Source organism: Colobus angolensis, unplaced genomic scaffold (assembly GCF_000951035.1).
Source record: "Colobus angolensis palliatus isolate OR3802 unplaced genomic scaffold, Cang.pa_1.0 Scaffold214, whole genome shotgun sequence".
Taxonomy (NCBI): Eukaryota; Metazoa; Chordata; class Mammalia; order Primates; family Cercopithecidae; genus Colobus; species Colobus angolensis.
Genome location: NW_012115311.1, coordinates 3,024,933 through 3,043,718, shown reverse-complemented (window position 1 = coordinate 3,043,718; position 18,786 = coordinate 3,024,933). Strand labels below are relative to the sequence as shown.

The 18,786-nt window shown below is 38.3% G+C and overlaps 2 protein-coding genes across 3 annotated transcripts in view; one reads left to right on the top strand and one right to left on the bottom strand.

Annotated features, from left to right (window-relative positions):
• PROSER1 (proline and serine rich 1) overlaps positions 1-15,857 on the bottom strand; it is a 29,035-nt gene extending 13,178 nt beyond the window's left edge. The window contains exons 1-9 of the mRNA XM_011942982.1: positions 14,945-15,857; positions 11,844-11,909; positions 9,378-9,446; positions 7,080-7,174; positions 6,005-6,098; positions 4,080-4,190; positions 2,296-2,379; positions 875-953; positions 161-256 (exon numbers count right to left, since the gene is read on the bottom strand). Of these exons, the coding sequence (XP_011798372.1) occupies positions 161-256; positions 875-953; positions 2,296-2,379; positions 4,080-4,190; positions 6,005-6,098; positions 7,080-7,174; positions 9,378-9,446; positions 11,844-11,909; positions 14,945-14,989 (739 nt within the window). The 5' untranslated portion in view covers positions 14,990-15,857. The remainder of the gene's footprint in view (positions 1-160; positions 257-874; positions 954-2,295; positions 2,380-4,079; positions 4,191-6,004; positions 6,099-7,079; positions 7,175-9,377; positions 9,447-11,843; positions 11,910-14,944) is intronic.
• Positions 15,858-16,058: 201 nt separating this feature from the next.
• Positions 16,059-18,786, top strand: part of NHLRC3 (NHL repeat containing 3) — a 10,205-nt gene continuing 7,477 nt past the window's right edge. For both annotated transcript variants that reach the window (XM_011942984.1, XM_011942983.1), the window contains exons 1-3: positions 16,059-16,471; positions 16,893-17,045; positions 17,326-17,473. In XM_011942984.1, coding sequence (XP_011798374.1) covers positions 16,388-16,471; positions 16,893-17,045; positions 17,326-17,473 — 385 coding nt within the window. In that variant the 5' untranslated portion in view covers positions 16,059-16,387. The remainder of the gene's footprint in view (positions 16,472-16,892; positions 17,046-17,325; positions 17,474-18,786) is intronic.

The window sequence follows — 18,786 nt, the reverse complement described above, 5'->3', positions numbered from 1 at the left end:
AACTATCCAATATTACCAAGGATTCACTTCCAGATCCTTCAGACTCTTGAGCTTGTGTTCCCTCTGTTGGAATATTACGTCATGCCAACAACTGTCCCTTCCAAGTATACATTTGTGTACGAATAAGTTACTTAAACACTCCCAAATAACATGACTTTACCTGTTCCTATAGGATTAGGAGTATATGGAGGTGGAGGGGGCGTACCTGGAGTTATGACATTGGCTAATGGTACCAGACCTGCATGGTTATAAGCACCTAAAATAAAAACACAACAGAAAAAAATATAAGTTAGCACTGTTCTGTGACTAGTACTGTTGTGTGACTAGGAGTTCAAACTATATTAATGCAGCTATTCATTATAAAAACTCCTATTTAATAGAGTTGATTTTAGATAGAGGTCTAGGTCTAGAGTTAAGTGAAAACTGACACCAAATGAAACAACCAGAGATTCCTATTTCCCACTGCATGCTCATTGCAGGGATAAGCTCAGTGAATGGCATGGCAGGCAGAACCTGCTATAATTAAATTATTTGTCTTTCCTGCCAAACACATATACAAGTTAAATGCATTAATGACGCCTCTGAACACCAACTACCAAAAAAGGAATTCAAGATGATTTACCAAGTGAAAACTCATAAATAATGAATGACTAAAAGTAATCTGTAATTTATCATAAAGAAAATATCCTAAATAAACAGTCTGCTACAGTGTTCTAGGCCAGGACACTACTAGCTAACTATGGGCATAATTAAGCTCACAGTAGCGTATCAGAGGTGCTACAGATTTCCCAAGCACATAGACCAGCACTTACTTTCAATTTAATAAATAAACAGCAAAAAAGAAAAACAAGTAAAAAATAAGGGAACTCCTTACTTGGTGCAATAGTTGCATGTGGTCGGCATGGAGGTATTGGATAAGGAACAGGTTTATGTGGATTATATGTTGAAGGAGGCTAAAAGATGGGGAAAAACACAGCAGTTAGAAGAAAACCAAATAAGCCGTCTCCTTGGCAACTTGTCTTTCAAAATATTCAGTCCTAATATGCTAAAAATGTCCCAGCATACCAACTACCGGACTACATGCGACGACAAGTGACAGAAATTTCTTTGCTTTAATAAATGTGGTTGCTATTAAATTCCAAACATAGATCTTGCCAAAGATGGTCACAAAGCTGTTTATTTTTAAAAATCATCTCCAATAAGGGGTTAGACCTCATTGTAAACAGCAAACTCCTCCCAGGCCCAGCCTAAGTTAAACCAAGAATTCCTGTTTCCTCCTACATAACAAAGACAAGAAAACGTCTAGGTTTTACAATCTCAAATGACGCAAGAACTCCCCGTGGCAACATCCTCCTAAAGTGACAGGAATTCATCCTCATTCCCACCCTCTTTTCTCCTTTTGGAAGAAAAAAGCACTGTTTGCTTTAGCATTTGGCATTCTGACAACTCTAGTAGAATGTAGACTGGAATCCGGAATTCAGTATGTTAGTTGTTCCGCCCTTTGAAATCCATAAATCCACCAATACTTATTTTACAGTTGATGGAGCTTATCTAAGTAACAAAAAGCATTTAAAGAACTGGTCTGTAGAAAACTGGAAGTACCTGAAGCTAAGCTAAATAAATGCTCTACTTTACACCTACAGAGAGAGCCTGTGCATGCCTGCGAGGCAGGGGAAAGGATCTCCTGGTGGTAAGGTAGCCAGATTATTTCCAGCTGCCATAATTGTGGCCCTGTCTGAAGTCTTGTGCAAGAACCACGATGTGTGACTATTCTGCCATAAACAACTCCACTGGAGTTCTTGTCATGTGGACGGGCAGGTTTTGCAAGGTGGTTGTATGCAGGCCTCTAGTACTTCAACTCCAAAGATCCTTCAACCCATAGGGTTGTCTTCTCCTGTCCTGTTTACAATGCAATCATTATAATCACTATCTTGTAAATACTTTCAACCTCCTAGCTTCACTGTGGTTTCACTAACACTAATTCAGCTAAACTACAAACTTAGTTAAAACAAACTCTCCGCACTCCATATCTGCAACTGAGCAGCTGAATGTGTCTCGAGAAAAAAACTGAAAGCAATTTGACTGATTTTACTTTAACATAAAAAGCTTAACCTCAAAGGGGCTCTTAATACTGTTAAATATTTGTATTTCCCTCAACCATTCACTCTCTCTCTCTCCTACAACTTCTAGAATACTTCAAACTTTGCAACACAAAAATAAAATTTATGCTTTGAGTAAAAAGAAAACTTTAAGTAGGAAGGAGTTTGGGCTTGTTTCATCCTTTTCTAAACATACTGGTTTGGATGGTCCAAGGATCCGTGCAGCTATTCCTTTGCCTTCATTAGTACATTCTTCGCCATCTTTTTTCAAAGGAGTTCCCTATTAAAAAAAAAAAAAAAAAAAAAATTCAGAATTAAAAACAAAACCCCTCAAACCAGTAATAATAACCAACCTCACAGGATTACACTGAAGAAAAGGACTTGGTAAGAGGGTAAAGACTTGCATTCCCATTTCAATTCTGCACCGCCTGGCGGCATGACCCTGATAAGGTCCTCAATCCTCCCAGGCTATGGAACTCTCGTATTACATGCAAAGGTACTCAGAAGTGAACACGAAAAACACAGAATGACAGGAAAAGATCAAGTATCCAGAGGGACTGGTTCTAGGGCCTCCCTCATAGATACCAAAATACATGGATGCTCAAGTCTCTTATATAAAACGGCATAGTATTTGCATATAACCTAAACATATCCACCCATCTACTTTAAATAATCTCTAGATTACTTACAATATCGAATACAATGTGGATGCTGCATTGTTTTACTATATTATTGCCTTTTTTTGGAATACAGTATGTTCTAATTTTTTTTCCTTCACAAAAGGAGCTAACAGAAATGAACTTCCAATGCCACAGTATGTATAATCCTCAAAGAATAAGAGTACCTATGTTACAGTTGAAAGTAGATAAGAAAAAATGGTGTTCTCTACAAAGATTAAGTGTGATTATTTATACTGTCAAGGGTAAATGAGACCTTATTCAAGACTGCTAAAATTTACAGATCAGAATAAGTTGATAGATTATTGCAGTATGCCATCACCCTAACAGTGTGTGTGGCTAAATGGTATATACTAGCGTGGGAGTCAACTCCCAAGATGTCCCTGACCGATCCTCATCTCCTACCTGCCCTTGCACCGTTCCCTCCCAGAATGAATGGGGCTGACCTATGTAACACATGGCATATGGCAGAAAGGATGGCATCTGACTTCCAGGCAGCTTCCATTTGTCCTCTCTTGCTTGGATTCCTTGCTCTGGTAGAAGCCAGCTGCCATGTCACGAGGACACTCAAGCAGCATTACAAAAAAGTCCTTGTGGTGGACAACAAAGGACTCCTGCCAACCACCAACACTACCTTGCCAAGCATGTAAACGAGTCACCTTGAGGCCCTATTCTTGGGCTCCAATCAAACTTTCAGATGAATGTAACCTCATGAAAAGACCTGAACCAGAACTACCCAGCTAAGCGCTCCAATATTCCTGACCCACAAAAACCATGTGAGGTGATAAACGTTTATTACTTTAATCCACTAAGCTGTGGGGTTGTTATGCGGCAACAGAAATATAATATTCTTTGAGAAAGTTGTTTTACAAAGAGGTTCGAGGAACATTAGATGATATAAAAACAAGTTTCTTTTTTATATACTTCTCAGAGCCTTTATATGCAGTGTGATTCTCCAGGAAGGAAACACTGCATGCAAAGTTTCCCAAACACACTTCACTGAATGAAACTGGGATTGTAACAACACTGAGAATTTGAGAACTGTTCCTTTACTAAATGTAAATCAGTGCTTCTAAAGTACTTTGAAAAATAAAACAAAATCATCCTATTTGTCTTGTTCTATAGATTTTATATAAATATCCTTAATACACTAATGAAGTTTAGACATGAACTTTCAATCAGTGGTGAGCCTAGGAATTAAGTTACTGACATAAAATTCCTTTCCTTTAAATACCATTAACTTATTCTACGCTTCATACTTAACCATGAGAAGTTTCATATATAGCTATAGAAGTATGCTTACTGGGAAAATTCCATTTATGCGGCTAGGTCTTCCTTTGGGATATGGATTTCCTGGGATCGTTCCACAAGAAGATATCATAGCATGAGGAGCTTTGCAGCCCCCCTTGAAAGCCTGTAATATAACAAAGAAGAGGGGTAGAAAAAAAATTCTTAAAGTCAAGTATTCTGAACATTGGGAAGCTCAGCTAAAAAAAAAATGAGTTAAGGAACAGCACTACATGCAATCTGCTCATACATCATTCAGCACTTACAGTGGTGAATGTGACCAAAAGTAATAAGTAAAATCACTTTATTTAAATGGAACAATTAAAATGGTAACATAATAATGTTGCAACTAACAGACTCAAAGAATGTCTTCACAACAGATTTTGTAAATGGTGTAAAAAAGTATTATCTAATCTGTCCCATTTCTTCAACTATCAAGAAATAACAGTTCAAATCTACAAACGCTAAGGTCATGTTACATTTGAGGAAAAGAGGACACAGAGATGAAAGAAACATGGTCCCTGCTCTTTACAACCCAGTGGAGGACAACATAAACAAATAACATGACACTGGGTGGTCCAAAGAGCTAAATACCATTGAAAAACCAAGTAATAATGTTCAATATACTGTTACGTATTTATGAGAAATAGTAAAGGAAGGGATTTAGGTCTGTTTATTACTGCATCCCCAGCTTCTAAATGATGCCACACACATACTGAGTTGGTGCTCAATACATATTAATAAATGAAAAAACACTGTATTAGGCAACACATATTCTGATGTATCTATATTACGTTATAGAAATATCCAGCTATATGTGTGTGTATATATATATTCCCATGTACAATGTTATATGTATTACATATTGGTTGTATAAATCCATTCACAAACATACATGTATATTAGCTATATAACCCAGCCCCTATACTAAATACCCCAACCCTAAAATCATTTGAATTTTTCACTATAATAAAGAATACCGGGGTGAATGCTCTTATATATAAATTTGTATATTTCAACATTTCCTTCAGATAAATTCCTAGAAGTAGAAATTTGGGGCCAAAAAGTATAAATACTTTAAAGGCTCTTCAAGTTTACCTTGTGGAAAAGTTGTACTAACTTACATTGACCAGAGGGCCTATTCCACAGAACACTCAGGCCCAGAAAATTTCTGAGAAGGAAAGTGACATGATCGGAACACTTCATAAGAAAGAAAACTACAGCAGTAATACCCATGTTGCCTTAAAGGTTTTAGTCAAGAAAACTGATAAGGAAGTTACTGAAGAAACATGGCTCAGCTCTTAACACTTCCACAACAAGGCGTGACTAAGGCCAATTTGCCTACCACCCCTGGGCTTCAAGGAGTTTGCGAGCATTAAATACAGCTGAACTGCCAGGCTCGTAATAATTAATTAATTCAGCTTCCAGCCACCACAATCCTACCTTAGAAGTAACTACCTTAGATGACAAATCAAGTTTTCTAGGGTTGGACAAGTACTATTGCTCCAATTCTTATAGATTTTTAACTAATAAACGGGAGTTTTAACTAATAAACTTGCTTTAATATTCATCTCTTATGAATCTGATTTAAAATAAACTGGTTAACAAAGCAAATTTGAAAAGTTAAGTTCCTAAATAAAGTTTAAAGCAAAAACTTGAAGCCATGGCAAAGGTACCAAGGGATCAAGACATAAACATTTCCATGAGGTTCAAGCTGAGTGGCCAACCAACTTCTCACTCTCAAGCCATCTCTTCCCCCTTGAGTGTCCCTGTCAACCAGCTCTATTTCCACTCCATAGACCACAGAGATGTTCATTTTTAACCCATTGTACAACAGCATTCGAGTTATTCACCAAAGTTAGTAAGAAGAAAAGTGCTTTTTCGCCTTCAACGTTCAGAAAAACCAGCATACCAAGTACATGGCAATCTTCAGAAAACTACCTGTTCAAGTATTCTCTTGCACCGTTTCTTCTCAGACATATTTATCCTGAATAAATCTTCAATAGGACGAGAATTCTGTGCATCAATAATGTTCCTACCAAGAAAACACAATTTAGCTTCTTGTTTAAAAACCTGACCATACATAGAGGTAAGCAATCTTTGTTTACCGCACAAACATATCTGAGTAAGCTCTCCCCGTGACACAGGGAGAAAAGTGTGACTATTTACTTTTAATAGCTCAATTTAAATAACATGTTTACATATAAATATAATAACTGAGGTTTATCTGATTACTGAAAAGTAAAACAGTAATACGGTAAATAAAAATCACTATTTTGAGATTTTTCAAAATATACTCTCTTCAGTGATAGTTAGGAGAGCTATGGCAAGAGAATCCACCCATGTGCAAAATGCATAAAAGTCATTTTATGCTAAATGTATAAAGTTTTATATTGTGTTTTATTTTAATTTTGTGCTTTTATGGACACCTATGAATATAAAAAGGACTTAAAAATGTATGTGTTACAAATAAATAACTTATACACTCTTCAGTTACGCAAAGGAGTAGGTTCTTTCCTTGTCTTTTTGAGCTTACATTCATTATGGTCATCTGTCAAATGCTGTGGTAGGTACTTTCAGACTTTCCGATATTTAGGGTTCATTACTCTACTAAGTGGGTAAGAGTCTTATTTTTACAAGTGAGGCAAATAAGGCTCAGAAAAAACAAGCACTTTGCCAAAAAAAAAAAAAATTATTGTGTCAGTAAGTGAAAGAATCTCTAATTCTTAAATTCCTGTCTTTTCAGAGTAGGAAGACAAAGCGAATAACTGAAATACAAAAAATCAAATTAAACAATCTTGTTAAGCCCCTTCATTTTATAAGTTATAACCATATGTGTAATAAGTACACTACTTTTTCTCATGAAGAAATCAGAATGTATCCTTATGCTTTTGACTGTATTTTGTTAGAGTTCCTTTTACTATTACAATTTTGACACATTAACACATACTACTTAGACACTTAAAAGGCTTCCACATTTTTTCCCAATGAAGTAAAAAGAAAAGGAAATACTTACGAAGCTAACAGTTCAAGAGCAACTAGTTTGTCTTTACTGAAAGTGAAACAGTTGAGTATATTGACCACTTCTGTCGGCTGGACAGCCACCATTTTCTGTTAATGCAAAAAATAATTTTATTTTTAACACGTGAAATTTTCATGCCAGAAATTACCTTTTTCTGGAAGTATAGTTAAATGCTCTTAATATAAACATTTTAGATAAAATATATCACATTTTAGGTGAAAACCACTTACTCAAAAGAAAGTTCTAAAAATAAATGAATTATACTTATGTTCTATCAATGTAACCATTTCAGCTGAAGATCTAACGAAGATCTAAGTTCTCCTACAAGCTCTTTTTTTATCCACATTTCACGATGTGTTCACTTACAGAATTAAAAAAATCAGAAGTATTACTTTCCTCAGAAAGGTTATATAAAAAGGTTATACTCATACATATGGGAGATTAAATTGTTCAAAGGTTAGAAAAACATTATTATGCTCCTCAGGGGGCTAAGTATACCACAGATCAGTGCTTCCATGGTGTTAAACATATTACAGAAAAAGGTTACACTAGCCACATAAGGTAGGGGGAAAGCTGGGTTAAACAGGTTTCTCTACTGCAGAACTTTAAGTCTTATTTTAATTTAATGTGCATTGTGATGCAAAAATATTGTGTGGAAAGTTACATGATTATTTGACTAGGGTACCTTTATTTTTGAAGAACATCCAGAAGATTTGGCCAATTCGGAGATTTATGTTAACAGTGAAGGAAAATTAAAAGCAACATCAACATAAGAAGTAAGACTGGCTAGAATCAATATCCAAAAGTTCCTAAAATTTGGAACAGTGGTTTTCACATACTATTATTTATGCACTACCAGAAGAATTGATAAAACTATATGCCCCTTTGTATATTTTTAAATTGATACCTAACAATTTTATCAGAAGTTTAAATACTCATGAAAATTCGATTTTCTTAAATACATTTATATATCTGTAAGAACTTTGAAACTACTAATTTAGCTCATTTAATTTACGGAAATATTTATCAGGTAAACTAATTGGTGAAATCAGTCTTCAGTGAGGGAACAATCAAATCAGACTGACTTTGTTAGAAAAGGTCAGACTTAATTTAATTCAGGTAAGTGTATTGAGTTGTCCCTGTGATACCCTTCTCACCTATGAATTTTAAGTCTAAGGCAGGGAGACAGGCAAGCAGGCCTCAGAGTTTTGTCATGAGTTTGTTGTCCTGATAAAATAAAGCAAAGCCCTCATCAATATTCCCCCTGCCTCAGCCTCCTGGGTAATTAGGACTACAGGAGCACACCACCACACCCAGCTAATTTAAAGTTTTTATATTTTTGTAGAGACAGGGTCTCGCTACGTTGCCCAGGCTGGTCTAGAACTCCTGGCCTCAAGTGATCCTCCTACTTCAGCCTCCCAAAGTGCTGGGATTACAGGCTTGGCCACCACCCCGAGCCCCTTATCAGTATTTCTTATGAGCCTCTTTGCTTTGCTCTCCCTCTCAAGAGCAAAGCACCGTCCTTTTGGAACCTGGAGAAACATCTTCACCCCCGGAGAACAGGAGCGGTAACTCTTTCTTTAGTAAAGCAGTAAAAAAGCAAATATTAAAGAGGAGATCAGAAAGTAGCACTAACAGACCCAGATACTTTCCTAGGCTCATCACTTTAGAAAGTCAAGGAACTGTAAATTGATTCCACTGAAGATACCCAGGCCTGATATTGCTTCAAAAATCTTCCTACACAGCCAGATACTCCTGTGTGATCTAGATGCTCCTGCTGACCTAGGTTCTAGAGCTGTGCTATCCAATATAGTAGCCACTAAGCACATGTACCTATTTGAACTAATTACAATTAAATAAAATTAAATATAGTTCCTCAGATGAGGCACATTCAAGTGTCTACCATAATGGACAGTGCTGATATAAAAATTTCCATCATCACTGAAAATTTATTTGGACAGTACTAACTCTACTAAGACTAAACAGAAAGATGGTGAAGATAGATATTAAAAAAACAGAAGTGCAAAGAACAATTAGGAATTCAAATCCTATATTTTGCTTGCCGGTGAAGTTTTCCTCTAACTTGCCAATCAGGACACCGTGGCATACAATTCAAATGTACAGTTTGGAAAATGTTAATTTTTTAACATAGCTATTTTGAATCAAAGTACAATAACGCTTAGAGTTTGCTTTTCTAATGCAAATAAATTACAACTGAAATAAAGTATTGACAACTGGGAGAGTTAAAAATACTTAAATTCTATGTTCTAAAGGAAAAAATAAGTTACTTACATGCTGTAATGCTTTCATTGCCTTCAACTGGGGCTCGGCCCAGGAAAAATATCTCAGCAAATCAACCACCTGAAAACAAAGAACTAACAGCTCTAATGACAGCATGTTTGCAAACATTTCTATAAGATATATTTCAGTACTTGACATTATAATTCAACATGTGCAGCCCAGGCCCAGGTGATACAGGTGGCACTAAACTCTGAAAACTGCTAACAGAATAGCGACACGCGGTCACGTAACCTTAAATCACTTACAATCAAATAAAATTTTAAAATTCAGTTCCTTAGTGACACAAGCCACATTTCAAGTGCTCAAGAGCTACATGAGGCTGATAACTACAATAAGGCACACTGCAGGAGAGAACATTTCTACCATCACAAAAAGTTCTACTAGACAGCACTGGTCTAGAAAGAAAGAAAAATATACAATACAGAAAAAACAAAGTATCCTAATAAGAAAAGGATGCTTCAAAGTACTAGACGGAGGTCAAGTGTCGGCTTAGGAATATAAAGATGGACTGTGAATGGAAAGCTTTTCAACGTGAGGGGAGAAGAGCACTCACAAGGGCACAGTGGTATGTTTTAGTGCAGGCCCACTAACTTCAGTTCTAGTAGGTCTTTCAACTTGAATGTGCAGGACATAAACTCAAATCATAAATCTAGTCCCTGAAAAATGTCAAGAATCAACATGAATTACACTCCAGCAGCCCCTAAATGATACATCATTTGAGAGCTCAGACTGTGCAGCTCAGACCAGCTCCCACTACCACCTAAGAACTTCAAACAAATGAGGGAAGCATTATGAGATAGCCAATAAGCGGTGAACACAGGGCATAAAGATCAGGACACTGAGGTCTCAGCATGATCACCACCACCCTGTTTCACTGCCTCAAAAGATGCTCCAAAGGGGGAAAAAAGTGATACAAGAAGACAGTTCCTGAAAATATGCTAAAAAAAAAAAATTTTTTTTACTCCTTATAAAGAGAAACATATATAGCAAATAAGTATTATGTATACTTTCCAGTTAATTTAAGTGTATGTCCTTAAAACTTTGATGGGAATAATATTCTTAATATCTAATAAATGCTATATTTCACCAACCATAAAATTTTACAAGCCACCATATCTAAGATACAAAGAAAAATCTTTAATACAATAAGCTCATTTAGAAAGTAGGCTTAATAAACTTTGTAATGACTTTAGCAAAATGGAAACATCACTCAGGGTGGTATATCACATACACACAAGAAACAAATGCTATTAGCTGTAAGAAATTATAAATCTTTTTAAAACATTTAAATTTTTTTTTTTTGAGACAGAGTTTTGCTCTGTCACCCAGGCTGGAGTGCAATGGTGCAATTTTGGCATACTGCAAGCTCCGCCTCCTGGGTTCAAATGATTCTCGATTACAGGCACCAGTCATCACGCCCGGCTCATTTTTGTATTTTTGTAGAGATGGGGTTTCACCATGTTGGCCAGTCTGGTCTTGAACTCCTGACTTCAAGTAATCCGCCTGCCTCGGCCTCCCAAAGTGCTGGGACTACAGGTGTGAGCCACCGTGCCTGGCCAAAACATTTAAATTTTTAAGAGCATAAAGTAACTTTGTAAAGCAATGGGAAAGCTGAAAAACTGACACAAAGACAACAAATGCAAATCATAAAGTAGCTTTTGAGAATTTAGTGGGCAGAACTTCTATAGGCTTAAGGTCATTCATGCTTTCAAGTTTTGAAGTTCTTGAGAAACCAATGAAAAGTTGGACCATTTACTAACTCAATTGGAGCATTTATTAACTCAATACATAATTTATTGTCCATCCTTTCCCTGAGCTGTTCTCCAGACATTCTTATTAATATTTATGCCTGATTTCTCTACCAAGAATTTTCCAACTATCCCTCAGAAACATGCCCCCTTGTGTGTGTGACACACATTTATTTGAATTAGCAAACTGTCCTAAGGTGGAATAAAGTTTTCACTAAACCATCATGCTTAAAATGTTAATAATCCGGCAGTTACAGCAACTACTTATTAATAACACTGTGTATTTTTCTTACTGTTGTAATTTGTATTTAGTGGCTTCATATAAAAACATTTCATTATTTGTTCACATTTTCTTTTATATTACATGATGAATTTTGTAATTGTCTTACATGTAACTATAAAAATTTGGGTAAATTTATCATTACAAGTTTCTAAACCTTTGATATTGTGCCCAGAACCATAAACGCTTTGAATTGCTTTAAGACCCTATATTTAAAATCATTTTAAAATAGGAATTGGGGTGAAAGTGGAGAGATGCTTAGTCCCTGAATTATAAATTCTGTGAAGTTTTCTGCCAAAACTGAGAGCTTCTCGAGTTCCTGAATAAATACAGCAAAAAGGTAAAAGCAATTCTGAATTCGGCCAGCACACATTAACCAGAACATTGGTATAAAAAGAAGGCTTTGTTTAAACAAATAATGAGGAATACCTGTTCACTAGAAAAGTATCCATGCACATATTCAATTGCTTTTAATTTGTATTCTGTCAAAACAGCCTAAAAAAAAACACACACACACACAGTAAAACAGCATTAATATACGTAAACAGCACAGTAATAAGCATCTATCAAAACTGCCTAAGCAACTCAACAGGGGCAGGTCTACTTCAGCCCTGTCATGCAGAGGAACTAAGGTCACTGTGGTGAGAGGCCCTTCCTTCCACCTTTCCAGGTTCTCTACTGTGAGGGACACACTGAGCAAGCAGGAAGATCTGCTGGGCTTCCCTACCCGCTTCTACCAAGCAGGAAGATCTGCTGGGCTTCCCTACCCGCTTCTACGAGGAAAGGGAATACAACTGTAATAGACATGATTCAACATTAGCACGCGTTACATTTAGATTTCCTAAATACTTAAAGAGTTTCAAAACATTCCAAATCCAATCATATTGTCATTTTTAAGATTAAACATATCAGAAGTTGTTACTCATCAATTATTGAATATCTATGTGCTAAGTGACAGGAAGCAAGAATAAGACAAGGTCTAGTTGAGGCTCTCAGTATTTCTATAGGGATATAAGAATGCAAGAAGCCCTGAATTCGTTGTCTGTGCCTGCCACTAAACTGGCAGTGTAGACTTTGAGAGGTATTTTAATTCCCTTTGAGTTTCCTCACTCATACAGGGAACACCATTCACTAACCCCAAAGAATTACTATGCAAACTATAATAGCGGACATTAGATGTGACACATAATAGGTAATCAGTAAGTGATGGTTCCTTTCCTTTACGGAATCTCTCAGTGGGTGAGGGAGAAGTTGGTGGCTTTGATGCAGTACTATCTAGAGCTCACTAAATCACACAGGCTCCCCTTGCAGCTATTTGCTCATCTTAGAGATGGAAACAGCTATCTTAAGTCGGTTGCCACTAATCATTAAAAATGAACTAATCCCTTTGCTTGTACTACAAAATAATTATAATCGTATTTTTCACATATATCATTCTGCTAGGAAAAAGTATTATGACCAGTCAACTTAAGTATCCTGCGTGCTCAGTAGTTCAATATTCACTGAAAAGGGAGAAAAAGGCATTCTAAATAATATACTCCTAGGAGTTTTACTATCAATGTAATAATCGGACACAGTCAAATACAAGTTTCTGAACAAAGTCTTGGATTGTACTGATGCCAAGTCGTATCTCAATTCTTCCATCAATGCCTGAGAGGCCCAGCTGTAACCCTAGGCAGGACAGCATGGTGCTCTGCAAGCATAGTTTGAATACGGCCCACCGGCCCTAACTTCCCACCTGGGGAGTCTTGAGCTGACTAGTGAACCTCACAGAGAGTAGGCTGCCAGCTTTAAGTAAGAAGTACAGTGCCTACACCTCGTGGGTTGTAAGGAGAATCAAAACAAATCATGACTGGAGAAGTGCTTAAAAACAGGCTCACAAAGTGCTCACTAATTAATAGCTATTACTCCCTCCTTTTTGAGTAATCAATCAAGCGTTGCTTTTTCCCCCTTTCTACTCCCTTTCCCAGTTCTTCAGCTAGTGGCTTCTTAAATGCCACTAGTTTTAAATGACAGTAATGACAATCAGTATTATCTATTATATAAACTCACTGTGATACTCAAGAGATGACCTGGTTTAAACTTACATTCACAAAGAGCAATTTTTAAAAAAATCAACAGTAATGCTCATATTTAGATATGCCAATATTTTATTCCATTTTAATAGACCATGACAATACTGATGTATCTAACCATTTGGCAAAGCCAGCAGAAGACATGTTTTAACTGCTGACCAGAAATATAGACTTAAGTTGCCATCTCATGTGAACAGGACTTTTGTATCTGGAAAATTTCCCTATTCCCCTCTTTAGAATTTACTGTGACATTTTTATGACACTAGGAAGAGAATATGCACACCGAGACCCTGTATGTTCAAAAGAAAAAATCTGCCGGTCTACTTGGACTCACCAATTATTTTCTCATGAAAAGTAATTAAAGATCAGCTTATGAACAAATTCTGACAAACTCCTAGGCATAGAGTTAGCAAACCAACATTTTATTTCAAAAATTAATTGGACACATCGGATTTGCAAAAGCAGAATTTGTTCAAAAAAAAAAAACGTTCAGTATTATCAAATAGGAAAACTCAAACACGTCAATTTGAAAAAACAAAAAAGCTGTATAAAACCAGAGTAAAAGTGCAAGACCAGAGACAATTTTAGTAACACCTTTGTAAACTGAAATAAGCACCAGAGCACATGGCAACAATTTCTTCCGCTGCAGTCAAGGGTCGTAAAGGTATGCAGGTGAGGAAGAATAATTGCCCGGAAGGCCGAAAGCAAGCCGAAAGAAAGCACCGTGTGTTGACGTAACAATGGTACATCGTCCTTACATTTTAAAATAAGTAACTTTTCGGTATTTTTGTGCTTGAGATATTGTTAGGCTCAAGACTACCTTCCAGAGTTGTTGCTATCTGGTTCACTCTGGGAGACGGGATCCACACAATAGCCTCAAAAAGCAGCAAAAACTTGGAAAGCAGGAGAAAAAATTTTGAACCTCAAGTTACTGACGGCCAATGCCTAAGAACGTGACTTTAAACGTAATGCCACACTTAACATCAGGACAGGAATTTTGCATGGCCAACGCAACAAATATATTCTACCTCATGCTTAGATTTGAAAAACCCATCATAATAACTACCATAAAAGAAACTTTCTGCGTATTACCTCCAGTTTTCAGTCACTCTTGTGTTACTGAAAGATGAGGCAATAAACTCAAAAATACTAAACCACTCGCCCCCAAGTACAGAGCTATTAAGGATTTGTAAAGCTGGCTTTGGAACGGAGGGCCGTCTGAATATCATTCCCACGACACCGCGCTGAGTCTCAAATTCGGCGTTAACATAACTTAATTTCTATTTGTATTGGAAACGTATCAAGATACAAACTCCTCCATTACACGTGATAATTCAAACCCATTTGGCAATCCTAGGATCCTCATTCTGCACAATCTGCACACAGGACCTCAAAGAGAGTCTAAACCACGAGAATTCATCTCATAAAATAATTCCTGGAATCGAGTGTAATTACCTTTCTAATTTCATCCAGCACCATTTCAAAGGACTTTTTATCCATCTTGACTACTACCCCGATGTGGTTTTAACAGTTATACTTGCAATTACAAGACGTTCATCCCTGGTCAGCTCCGCCGATAGTAAAAATATTTATAGCTGAGGAGGAAAAAGACTCCACGAGCAAGAGAGGATGCGAAGAGGTAGAGAGTATTGCAAACTTCGCAAAAAAATTTCTAAAAACTGAGACTGAGGAAAACTTTTTTTTTTATTAAAAAGAAAAAACACTCCAGTGAGGCTTCCCCAGCTTATTCACACAATGCTTCAGGGCACCTCGGGCAAGAGCCAAGTCCCCTGAGTTTTGCAGAAAAACCCGGGCTCCGCGGCGGGGCTGAGTGCCGTTTCCCTGCAGCTGAGGGCCAGGTGCAGCCACAGGTAGCTCTTGAAGCCGCTTGCCCAGGTGGAGCGGCCGGCAGAGCAGAAACACCTGCACTCGGAGTCCACGGGCGGCGGGGAGGGAGGCGCCGGTCTCTCGACCCGCACCTGCGCCTCGGCCGCCGGCCGCGACCCTCACCGCCGCGAACCCGGACGCATGGTCCGGCTCGCGCTCATCCCCAGCCGCTGCGCTCGACTCCTGGGTACCTCGGCCCCGGCAGCAGGCGGGCCGGCAGGCTCTTTGTTACCAGCTGCTGCGGCTTCCGGGAGCGGGCCGGCGGCTGGAGAGCACCGGGAGCCGGGCGAAGAGGGGCACGGCCTCGCATAGGGGGACTCCGGAAAAACGCAGCCCCAACAGCGCCAGGCGCCCTGCCTGGTTACCCCTACAGCCCCCACCAGCTCATGGGGACCTACTATAGAGCCAGTCGCGCCCAAGTAAACTCAACACTGCGCAGCCAGCTTGGGCCCCTCTTTCCTGAAAGCCAGAGGTGGGGTCCTGGTGTGGGAACATAGGCATCCATAGCGTATGCCTGGATGGTAGGAATAGGATGTGGCAAAAATCCTTCCCGAAGCCTAGCTGTCATTATTTTGAATGTCATCCCCACTATACCTCGTGTTTGAGTGTGCGATCTTTTGATTTTGCCGTCTGAATTAAAAAGAATAAATGGGGAGCGATTAAGGCATATCTACGGGCGCCCATACTTTGGTGGCCACGGGAAGTCAGCGACGCGGACTGCCCTGCGGGCGGGAAAGGGTGGTCACTGGGTGAGCCCAAAGCACCTGACAGAAGGGCGGGGACCCCGAAATGCACACGAAGTCCGGAACTGGTCTTCTTTGATTTTCATTCGCCCTGGTCTCTGTTCCCTTTCGTACTGAAAGCTCGTGCCTCCAGGGAAGGGAAACCGGAGATAGGGTCTTCGGGCCCCAGGCAGACCCTCTGTGCCGCTACAAACCGTTCGGGCCTGAGGCTGTCAGGTCCTCCCCCAGACACCTGCGGACCCTCCCTCGCCTGGCTTCCCGTCTGGTCATGGCGAGATTCTGGGTCTGCGTAGCCAGTGCTGGCTTCTTTCTTGCATTTCTGGTTTTGCATTCGCGTTTTTGTGGCTCTCCAGTGAGTTGGGTAGTGAGGAAATGACTGTCGGGTGTGCGGATAGCCCTGTTGGGAGGCGTCGCCACGGTCGTGGGATGGAGGTGGCAGGCCCTGGTTCCCTCAGTAGCGTGTCTCAAAGCTTGCACCTGGGTCCGAACTGCCTTGACTGTTACAAAATTTGAGTTTAAAAATCTGTGTATGTTACATGGCCATTTTCCTCTTTCCCAACTCCTACTACACCCTCAAATAATTTGCAGACTTCTATTGTGGTCGTGTTGGTCTTTAGGCGCATAAGCCCATTTCTTTGGAATTATTTCAGTCCAGCAAACTTCTAGTTGTCAAGGCATGCTTAACAATAAGCCCTGTTACCACCCGCGCCTCCCCCCCCCTTTTTTCTTACCTACAGGGTAAACTAAATCTGAATTGTCTGATTTTATTTAAGGTTTTGAGGAACATTGCTTTCGCAGTTTCCTGGAGAACTGAGAAAATTCTTTACCGGCTGGATGTGGATTGGCCTAAGCACCCAGAATATTTTAGCGGAATAACATTTTGTGTTGCAGTTGACTCCCTCAACGGATTGGTTTACATAGGTCAAGTAAGTAAAATAGAGATTTAAAAAAATTATGAACACGAAACAACAGCCTTCCTGTCTTGCTGTAGTAACTGACTATATGCGTTTATATCATGCTAATTGTGCAATTTATTTTTGAGTTGGTTTCAAGTATTTTGGTTTCGAACGTGAAAGATATGTTAGATTTTGAAAGTGGTTTTTGAAATATTAGTAAAATTCTCAGTTATTTTTTTTTTCTTCGCCAAGATACAGATTACCTTTCCTTAAAACTGATCCTAACAAGTTATTTTTTGTATACCTTCAGAGAGGGGATAACATCCCAAAGATATTAGTGTTCACAGAGGATGGATATTTCCTACGAGCCTGGAATTATACAGTTGACACACCTCATGGTATATTTGCAGCCAGTACTCTATATGAACAATCCATCTGGATCACGGATGTAGGAAGTGGTATGTATAGTAATATCTATTAAATTATCTTACTGGAAATCACATCTTTGCACATGTCCTTGTTCGTATTGTTTAAAATCAGAGTTGCTGAATCTAATTGTAATTTCTTTAACGATTCGTGAAATCACATGTTTTTAACAAACTTTATATTGTGCTTCTGTGGAATTAAGAAATTTGACAAGGAGCCTGTTAATATGATCTTTCCTTGAACTTGTCTAGGGACTTTTCCTCTTTAAAGCATCAGTTGCTCTTCTCAGATTAAATAACTCTAAACTGAAGCCAAATAAAGTGGCAGTCTCTAAAAGCAATGACTGGAATCCTTGACTCTTATTTTCCTTTTCCAGTTCTCTTTCATAAAAGATTGTGAAATCGTAACTGCTTTGTTGCTCAAAGTGCAAAGATTGCAGAAATTGGTGTTAATGTTTTTGAAATTCTACTGACTGAAGTATGTCTGAAATCTTCCTGCCATCAAATATTTTTAGTACAAAAAAAGCTGAAAAATGAAGTGAGCACAGCTGAATGACAGCTATGGAGAAAGTTTTCAGAGAAACAATTCACCTGTGGCTGTAGCTTAAGGCAATACCTGAGATGTCCTGGCATTACCCTAGGAATTCAGGAAGAAATGGGATTATAAAGACAGTATTTCTGGTATTCCTTGGCCCAGTTATGTTCTTGAATTCAGGGTATTGAATTCAGGTTCTTGAATTCCTGGTTCTACAGTCCTGGCTGATTCAGATACCATTTTTTAGAGATAATGAGTTCTCAGTTTCTGTAAGTAGTGCCATTATCGCAGCTGTTCTCAGAACCCATAAGATTTCTGGACCTCAGCTGATGGCCCATTTATTTCATGCTGTGTTTTACATAGTAAGATTCTGGTTCAACCAAAAAAAATCTATACATTATCACTGAGTGAATTGTAATACTGTAATGAGAGTCTATTTTCACTTTTTTCCTGAAGATCCACTGTTAAAGATCATTACTTTTAGTTCGTTTTATTCATGTGATTTTTAAAAATGAGACTTCATTGATTCCCAGAAATAAAAAGAGCACAGATGATCTCTTCATTTTTTCCATTACAGCTAATTTTCTATCCAGAGATCTGAAGACAGTTTTATGTTCCTGTTTCCCAAAGGAATAAATTTCGTCTAATGAAAAATAGGGCTACAAATTAGCCTTTTTAAAAAAAAAAATGTTTTATTGGTAGTCTTTTTTGCTAGTTTTTAGAAACTTGGAGGCTTATGTGTTTTTTATTGCTATAAACTTCAGCTCACTTGGAGGCTTATGTGTTTTTTATTGCTATAAACTTCAGCTCA